Raw genomic sequence first — 9569 nt, 5'->3', positions numbered from 1 at the left:
CCTCTTTGTCTCCCTGGGTATCACAACTCCATCCTGGCATAAACTTCTCCTAGCCAGTTAAAGGTTTCTTACAAATTAAAGAGTTAAAGAAGCCATGCAGATATTTTGGGAAGCAACCCAGTACAAAAGCATCAATGATAAAAGTCAAGCCAACTTCCTATATATCAAAGCACCAAAAGGTCAAGGATGTAAAAAGTGACCTTTACATTTTATAACACTACACAGTGTTTAGTTGTTGGTTTGAAGAAAAAATTATCAGAGGACATGGAAATCTTCAAACAATGGTTAAAGTGGATAGAAGTTTCTTTTAAAAAAGTGTTTATTCAGAGTTTAGTGCACACTCAAATATTTGTTAATCTCAAATCTATGTTATTTCTATGTTATGATACGTTTTGCTTCCTATAACTGTAAAGATAGGATACACATAGGAGTACAGGTGATCTAGTCTATATTCCTAGCCCTACTCAATATGTAGGTGTAGTTATATCTTAAATATAAACCTATGCTCAAGTAAAATGTAAAAGGTGATTACTTATAGTATTTTTTAAAGTAGAAGGCATATGCCTAGAGCCTGAATAATTCCGAACCAATCTACTGGAGTATATACTTCACTTAGAGATGCTTGCGTTTCAAGCTGGTAAATAACGCAAGCAGTTAAAAAACTGGCTTTGGTTCAAGAAGGAAGCCTAATGAAAGTGGAGATAAAAACCAATAATAATTTTCTAAAAAGAAAAAAAAAAAACTTCAGCATTTGTCAAGGAGAAATCTGACACCCCAAATCACCATTCACAACTTGTTACTAATTATAACTTGAGATAAACCCTCAGTTCCTTCTAGGTTATAGATCTGTCTTGCCACGGACAGCCTCATACCGATAGACTGAAGGAAACGGGCAATTCCTGAAGGTCACTGGATCGAACCTCCCGGTTACATTTGGTTTCCTGCTCTGCAACAGTGAGACAAGAATCCATGCAGGGGAAAATTGATTCTTTCGCTCGAGCCATTCAAAAGACAATTCAAGGGCACCTCAAACCAAGTGGCCATGCTGTCAACGTGCGTTCCGCTCTCCCAGTTAAGACACAAAGGTCTCCATCTCTCTAAGGGAACTGCTTTTTCGGCACGACACACTCTCCCGCTTGCCTTGGAGCCAAGTAATCGGAACCCTAAACACACGGCGGAGCTTCTGCTGGAACCGGTTACCGACAAAACAATACAAAAAGGGATTAATGCAGCTGTTGGTGAATCCCAGGAGGATGGCAAAAGGAAGTGCCAGGTCAATGACTGCTATAACTTCACAGCTATTAATGACACCCATCCAGGCCAGAGCGTCCAGGAAGGTCAGGACGTGGAAGGGAAGCCAACAAATGATGAACGCCAGAACGACGGCAGCCGCCATCTTTAGGACTTGGTCACGAGTTATTCTGTTCTTCCCGTAGCTATTGGTCTTCAGCAAGTGCTTTCGGATGCCGAAATAGCACGTCGCTATGAATATTAAAGGGATAATAAAGCCAAGGATATTTTTCATTAAGGCAATGCCAGCTGACCATTGCGCGTATTTCTCAGGTGGGAAAGCCATAATGCAAGCATTCACTCCCAAATACTCAATGGTTCGGACGTCTCGGAAATAAAATGTCGGCATTGAGGACAGACAGGCCATACACCACACCAGGGGGACTATATAGGACGCTTGCCAGGGGTTCCTTCTCTGAGACAGAAAGGGGTAGATAACAGATTGGTACCTATCGACACTCATGCAGGTGATGAAAAAAATGCTCGCAAACATGTTCAGGGTCAGGAAGGAACCGAAAACTTTGCACATCACGGGACCAAAGAGCCAGTCGTATCTATAAGAATAGTAGGTTGCCCAGAGAGGCAGAGTAGCCAAAAGCAGCAAGTCAGCCACCGCCAGGTTGAAGATGTAAATGCTGGACACCTTTTTAGGGCCCTTCTGACAACAAAACAGCGTAACCACAATAGTATTGACAAGAAATCCGACCACAAAAATGATATAGTAGAGAACAGGGATTGCGTCTAAATGCTTATCTGCTGGTTTAGGGGAGCAGTTAAAGGTAGACTGGTTGCCGACGATGCTCACGAGTCCGAAGTGAAGACTGTTGGTAATGTTTTTGCTGACGGCGGCAAGGGTGAAGTTGCCCTTCATACTGAAAGGTTGGCAGCTCCTAATTCTTATGCCTTCTGCGAAGATAAGAAAAAAAAAAAAAAAAAGGAACTCTCAGAACACATACCGAGTTCAGGACATCATTAAGTCATTAGCAGTCTGTAAGTTTCTTGAAAGCAAAAAAGAAGTGGGAACCAAGAACGGATTTCGCTTCTTGAAGAAGAAAGGAGAATTTCCTCGACAGGACCAAACCGTTAAGACATTTCAGCATCAGGGACCGAAAATTCTGAACAGAACCCTATTTTGCCCATCCTTTCCATCATACTTTTAAGAGGCAGAAAGAAAAGCAACAGTTCAAGAGGCTAGCCAGGGAAGAAATATGGGAAACAAAGAAGGAGGACCCAAGAAATAAGAAAAGTTAATATTTCAAAAACATTTGAGCACATATCTCAGCCTGTGATACTTTCTAGAAACCACTCTGCTGCCCGCTATTGCATAGAGAAGTGCCTGATTCAAGTAACTAATTATGTACAAATCATTACAGCTATGGAAAATGTAAGTAACATAAGCTATGGAAAAAATAAGTAAGTGTACAAAAAACTGAAAACAAGAATATGCGAAAGGAACATACTGAGCTGGGGGGTTATGGTTGGTTTTTCCTAAGGAAAAATAACTCCTTTGCTTCCGCTTTTCCTTTGTTTTCACAATAATCATATCATTAAGAGGAAATTATAGAACATGCACCTATTTCTAACAGCCCCCGTTCGCATTTTAATAGACACTATTAGTTTCTGATACAGACATTTAATCCATTTAAAAGGAGATCTATTTTCTTCTTCCATCAGGAAAAGAACAAGGAAAAAAAAAAAAAATAGCCCAACCTGATTTAGGGTCAAGTCGAAACAGTTTTGATTGCTTAATGACATAGGAATTGAACATCAATGATGAATCATGAGATACTTGTATCATTTTTCCTGTGCTAGTATTTCAGTTTTAACACAGCAAAATAATGACAGTGCTACATGGCTCTCAAATGTTATAATCAACGCTCAGGTTTCTGTGGTACCGGGTTGTTGGCATTTTTTTTTTTTTTTAGGAGGAACATTACTTTAAAACAAAAGAAAATTAGCTGCAGATAAACACAGTAAGGGAAAGACAATTGCTTTTGATCGTTTCAAAAACACATCTAAACTACTCAAAGGCAAACATAATCACACAGAATCTCCTAGTAAACAGCAAAGTTATCATTTTTGTCTAAAGCTCATTCTCTCAGCATCTGGACCTAACAAAGTAACGTGAAAGAGTCTAAAGAAACCCACTTGAAGACTTACTGGTTGTTGGAGTTTAAAACTTAGTTATCAGAAGTCAGCGTGCCTAGTTCCTAAGTGCACCCCTGTAAGAGAAACAGTAGTTTAATAACTTAAAGAGTTTTGCAAAATACAGTGTTAAAATACAGGAAAGTTCATCTGCAAAACACATTTTCATTTAATGTATAGTCTACTTTCCAAGTACAGTGTATAGAAACTGTGCAGACCTACCTTAAAAACTCAGGCTGAAGAATGCTTTGAATTCTCTGCTTATTCGTTCCCTTAGACTCGGGGACGTAATAGCACCAGATCTCTGGTTTCCTTCTTATATGTTCGGTCTGTCCACTGGGAGCCTTCAACCTACATAATTCTAGGGCTGACTTATGAACATTGGCCAGCTTTCCAGAGAGGTTTTTTTTTTTTTTTTTTGGCTGCAAAACATTAATCTGAAATTCTCACTGTCTCCAATCATAACAGCTCATTCAAATAAATCTCAAATAAAAAAAAAATGAAGTTTCCACAAATGTGTTAGAGAATTTTGAAATCAGTGGCTCACTTTAAAAGAAGAATACAATGATTTGCAGAATCTTCTCTCTTTTTTTCCCTGATACTGGCGTTCCAGGACAAGTTAGGGAGTGGAGAGGAGCACATGGGTCTTTGTCCACCAGCATCTTTTACAACTCGCGCTGCTTTTCGAGATTTTTACCTCTGTTCAGTGAAGAACCGCAACACCTTTGCTCGAAGCCTGAACTTTCGAACAGTTCTCCCTTGCTCTAAGCAATTTCTGTCGGCTGTTTGCTGGAGAGGTGGTGAAAGCACAGATATCATGTTCAGGTCTTCCAGAAGAGGTATTAGCCAACATCGCCTCCCTTCATAGGTCCCCGTCATACTTGCAGTTTGAAACACAAAGAACAGAAGGTGAAGAAGGATCAGGTGGCTACTACAGCTTCGATCACTTGTTTTTCTTTTTGTTGGGAGCAGGGGGTGACCAACCTTACAATCTGTCCTAGAGCAGCAAGAGTGACAAGAGAGAGAAAGATAAGAACAGGTGATGGTAGTGACAGTACTGACACTAAACTCTAAGCGCCAAACTCTGCTGAGTGCCCAAGAACTTAATAGAGAAGCGATGGAATGTTCTGGTATATACATGGCCTCTAGGAGACAGCTACCTAGCCCCACAAGCTCAGCTAGGCCACATACTTTGGTTCTTGACCTTGGCCAAGTTACTTTCCTTCTTCCTGCCTCAGTTTTCGCGTCTGAGAAATGGGGATGATCTTAATTACCTACATCACAAAATTAAATGAGCTAATATTTTTAAAGTGCTTAACACCACGTTTTGCATATGGTAGATGCAATTATAAATATTACCGGCACCTCCAGTTGACACATCAGGAAGCTGGGGCTCACGGAGTTTAAATAACTTTTCTGGGGTCACATGGCTCTTCCATCTGAATTTTAGCCGAGGCCGTCTCATGACAGAGTCCATGCTCTCAACCTCCACTTCCCAGGAGGGAACACGAGCTGGCCCTTGAATCTCATTCTTTGTCCTGGCAACAAGAAAACGTGACATTTACAAAAAGTCGCTGCTGACCATTCGTAAGCTGTTACGCAAACACTAAAGAAGGGGCAAGGGGCTTGGAGGATCGTTACGTGGGAGAAAATATTTTTCTCAGTTTTATTCCCCATGTTACAGTCAATCCTGCAGCAAGCAAACAGGGCCAGAAAGACGTCACCATTGCCTGAAAAACATAGCAGGCTTCAAAGGTGCGCACACCACGGTTTTGGTGATTCTTTTGGTTAGGCTGAGTTTGACCACTGAGAAAACACACATACACACCCCTGTTTTCTACTGCGAAATATTCGTTTCCTCTGCTCTGGACAGATTCAGGCGGAGGCTCCCTGCAAATGAAGGAGAAGCGATGTCTGGGGAACAATGGAGCAGGCGCAAATAGTTATCGGCAGGAGAGATGAAAACGGGAGCTGGTTAGACTCTGTTTAAGCCTAGCTTCTCCGGCCATTTCAAATGTTTGTTTTTGCCACATACGGGGGAATTTTCCAGGCCAGAGCCTCCTGAGTGGTCACGATGGGTCAGATTCCCACCCTGCTCTATTTCCAGCCCCCTCTCGTGCCGGGTGCAAAGCAACAGCCGGGAGATAAGCTATAAACTTTTGAGAACAGACTGCAGGCTCGCCTCTGGGAGACCTTAGCCTTGAACACCCCCGAGGAGCAGGGGACCTTGTCTAGAGCTTTTGTCCTTCGTTACAGTAAGTTCTGACGTAAATAAGGTTTAAAGAGGCACACATTTCCCAGAAGATTAAAAGAACGCTTACTCTGTCTCTTCATAATTTTAGAAGCAAAAATTTTCACAACTCAAAGAAAAATTCTGTAACTGCAGGAAATCAAGGAAAAAAGGTTTGGTTTTGTTTTAAAGGACTAACAATCGGGGTGCCTGGCTGGCTCGGTCGGTGAAGCGTCTGACTTCGGCTCAGGTCATGATCTCACTGTTCGTGGGTTCGAGCCCCGCGTTGAGCTCTGTGCTGACGGCTTGGAGCCCGAAGCCTGCTTTGGATTCTGTGTCTCCCCCTCTCTCTGCCCTTCCCCAGCTAGCGCTCTGTCTCTCTCTCCAAAATGAATGAACATTCAAAAACATTTTTTAAAGGAATAACAATAATATTAACACCACTTGAAGCAAGAAATACAGCCTATTTAGCAAGGAACTCCAAGTTAAGCCAACAACGTAAATATACTTGGGAGTCAAATACATGTCAGCCATAGGAAGCGGGACACTAAAAAATTCACTCTCCGGGGGAAAGGGGGTCATTTTTCTGTTGGAAGATTGACTTTAAAAGCCCAGGGTCATTTGAATAAATTACGCAGCTCTTCAGGGCAAGTGCAGCTTGGCTAGCAGAATTAAACAATGGTAAATCACTTTAATTTTTTTCTAGTGAATACCTATTATTTATCATGAGATTACTTAACAGTAACTTAAACAAACACATTGAAAAAAGACACAAAATAAAAAAAATGCTCTGGGGAGGATTTTCGCCTCCGCTGGACGGATCCAGGGTTCAGAAAAAAAAAATCTTATTTGTCCCTCTCGGCCCCACTCACACAGACAGATGAGGCATGCCCTGGTTATAAAGGTGCGGATTAGGGGCACAGATCATGACATAATTAAATGTATATGGGCATCTTTTTTAGTTTAAGTTTTTCGGGGTCAATTTCATTTTCCCACACTCCCCACCACCTGAGTCCTTATCCAGACCAATAGTATTTTCACTTCTCCCAAGTTCAGTAAACACGCGCGCGCGCGCGCGCACACACACACACACACGCATGCACACACCCAATCTTTTTCAATTCACTTACCCATAGGCAAGCCTTAATTTAATTGCCACCGTATTTTTCCAAACCTGGGTAACCCTGAAAGGAGGATAATTAAGAAGATTATTCATTATTGATACATCTTTTCAGATTCTTTTTGTGCGTCTCTATAGTTTCCAATATAGTGAGAACAAGAGCATGTGGATGAAAGCAAGGGAAAACGAGCTAACAATCAGATTCTTGATTTTGCAGAAACCAGCCTGAGAATTCAGTAAAATGGCCAACATGAGCGATTATTTGCCTCAAATTAACTGTTTGCTGAGGCATCCAATACAGAGTAACTGAGAGGGATATGAAATCAGTTAACAAGGTGGAATCCATGTGGTGAAATGAGTAGATGTCTGACTCAGTACATTCCTGAGACCTGTTGTTTCCAGCTGAATCTGGTCCCAAGAATATAAGGAGAAGGAAGAGTTCAAGTTCCCTTTGCCCTAAAGGCATCTGTAGGCCTGAACATAACGTTCAGACTAGGAACTCACAAGAGGCGCCCGAGTTCCACCAAGGAGCATCCCAGTGCTCTGTGACCCAACTGGTGGAAACATAAAACATTAAGAAACTGTCTTTATTTTTGGCTTGCACTCATTTAACTGATCTGACATTTCCCCCTACTTATCTGACTCAACCGATTAGGTAGCGTATTCTAAAACACCACTCCAAAATACGCCACTGTGGCATAGGATTCTTTTGAGCTAGAGACAATTGAGAAGTAGATATAAGAAAAACTCGCTGCCTTCCCACTGTGAGCCTGAAAGCAGGATGTAAGTTGGTAAATGTATCTCTCTTTCCTTTACCAGGAAGGACAGAACTCTTAATGAACAGGAGACAGTTCTAAACTCTTATCAGCCCAGGGATGGGCATGAAGAGGAATCTAAATAACAAACCTTACTAAATAATTCCTGTCTTCTATTAGTTTTCTCCATATATTTACTTTCTTACAGTTTGCCCCTCTAAAAGCCTGAACCTCTTTTCTTTTGACACTTCTCTATAACTTTACTATTCTTTTATTAAGATGTTAGATAAGGCCACGTTCTGATCACCGCTTTGAGTTACTCATCACTGAGTTTTCCCGTGTGTATGCAGAATATACATGTTAACAAACCCTGGCTCCATTTAAAATGGCTTTTGTCAGTTAATTTCACATGGCCAGCCACTGAAACCTAAGAAGGTCGAGGAATTTTCTCCTCTCTTACAATTAGCTGGACTGAATGACCCAAAATAGGCAATTAATTAAATACACCAAACCAACCAGTTTTCTTCGAAATATTTAAACGCCACTGTTAGGTGATGAGGATGTTTGGGGAGAAATGTTGTCAGACTGAATCTCTCATTAGGCAGTGGGCCAATGAATCATTAAGTTTAGAGTTTGGTCCTTAGGATTGAGGGCCCAAAGCTGAACTTTCTCATATAGCCCAGGCGTTCAGCAGTGGACTCCTGCCAACAAGGTTCTCACAAATCTGATATACCACCGTGATTGATATTATTTTACAACAAGGATCTACCACTTTTCAATGACCATAACATCTATCTGGGTTCCTTGTTTACAGCATCCACTCTATCTCCTTCCCAATATTAGTAAAGAGGAAATCTGGCTTGGTGACTATGCCATCGGACCAGGAACACTGGTAACTGGAGCATATTTTACTTCAGCTCTGGGAAATTCTATAGCAGAGATAACCATTCCAGAAGCCAAATTGATGAATCCCCCAAACTGTTCTCTCCCCTAGTTTTGCCTCCCTGAATCCGAATTTCCAGTTGCAACCCAATTACATTGATCCTGTATTTTTTTATTTATTTATTTATTTATTTATTTCAAATAGTTTATTGTCAAATTAGTTTCCACATAACACCCAGTGCTCATCCCCACAAGTCACATCCCTGCTCCAGGAAGCCTAAAAGTTTTTGTCTGATTAATTCAAACAAGACTCTCAAACTCTCAGAGTTGGAGAATGGGGTTGCGGAAAAGCAACGCCTCATTATCTGTGCCTACAAAAAAGGGGGAGGGAAAGGGGCAAAATAACATCGCCTTAAAACGAGCCATAAGTTCAGAGAAAACAATAAAAACGAACGGTTATTTGGCTCTGATTGAGGGATTCGTCTGTTCAACCTCTTCCCGAGGCCCCTAAAAAGACAGAAAAATAACATGTTATAAAGCCTTGAATATAGTTTGCTTCGGAGGTATAAAACAATCTAAGATTAGAAGACAGAGCAAAATGACAGGAAGTTTGGGGGTGGGGTTCGTGGAGGATCACGGGGTCTTTACTTCAAGGAAATGAAAAACAGGACACTTATCCCTGAGAATTCTGAGACTGGTTGAGATTTTAGGTATTTATACTACGAATATTTGGATTCGTGGTGTTCAGTATAGATTTGTAAAACCTGCAACCAAAAGGAGAGTTTTCACCGTAGATAATTTACAATGTGTCCTCAAATAAAATAGTTCATGTTCAGATATCTAGAAGTTGATACAATTCCATACGGTTATGTTGTACATTGTTTCACTATTAACACTCCTGTTTCATATTGGTCCAATTTTATATTGGTCACATAATTGAAATTATTAATCATTTTTTTAAATTGAGACATAGTTCACATATCATAAAATCTCCCCATTTAAAATGTACAATTCAGGGGCTCCTGTGTGGCTCGCTCGGCTAAGCGTCTGACTTCGGCTCAGGTCATGATCTCACGGTTTGTGGGTTTGAGCCCTGTGTCGGGTTCTGTGCTGACAGCTTGGAGCCCAGAGCCTGCTTCGGATTCTG

The 9569-nt window shown here is 41.2% G+C and overlaps 1 protein-coding gene across 1 annotated transcript; it reads right to left on the bottom strand.

The window, feature by feature from the left end:
* Positions 1-453: 453 nt before the first annotated feature.
* On the bottom strand, positions 454-7975 carry AGTR2 (angiotensin II receptor type 2). The gene is made up of 2 exons (XM_039244398.1): positions 7962-7975; positions 454-2162 (listed from the first exon to the last, which is right to left on the bottom strand). Exon 2 carries the CDS (start codon positions 2159-2161, stop codon positions 1073-1075), a length of 1089 nt encoding a protein of 362 aa, XP_039100329.1. The 5' UTR covers position 2162; positions 7962-7975; the 3' UTR covers positions 454-1072.
* Positions 7976-9569: the final 1594 nt, after the last annotated feature.

Source organism: Hyaena hyaena, unplaced genomic scaffold (genome assembly GCF_003009895.1).
Source record: "Hyaena hyaena isolate Hyena2069 unplaced genomic scaffold, ASM300989v1 scaffold_243, whole genome shotgun sequence".
NCBI lineage: Eukaryota > Metazoa > Chordata > Mammalia > Carnivora > Hyaenidae > Hyaena > Hyaena hyaena.
This window is presented reverse-complemented; position numbering and strand designations above follow the sequence as displayed.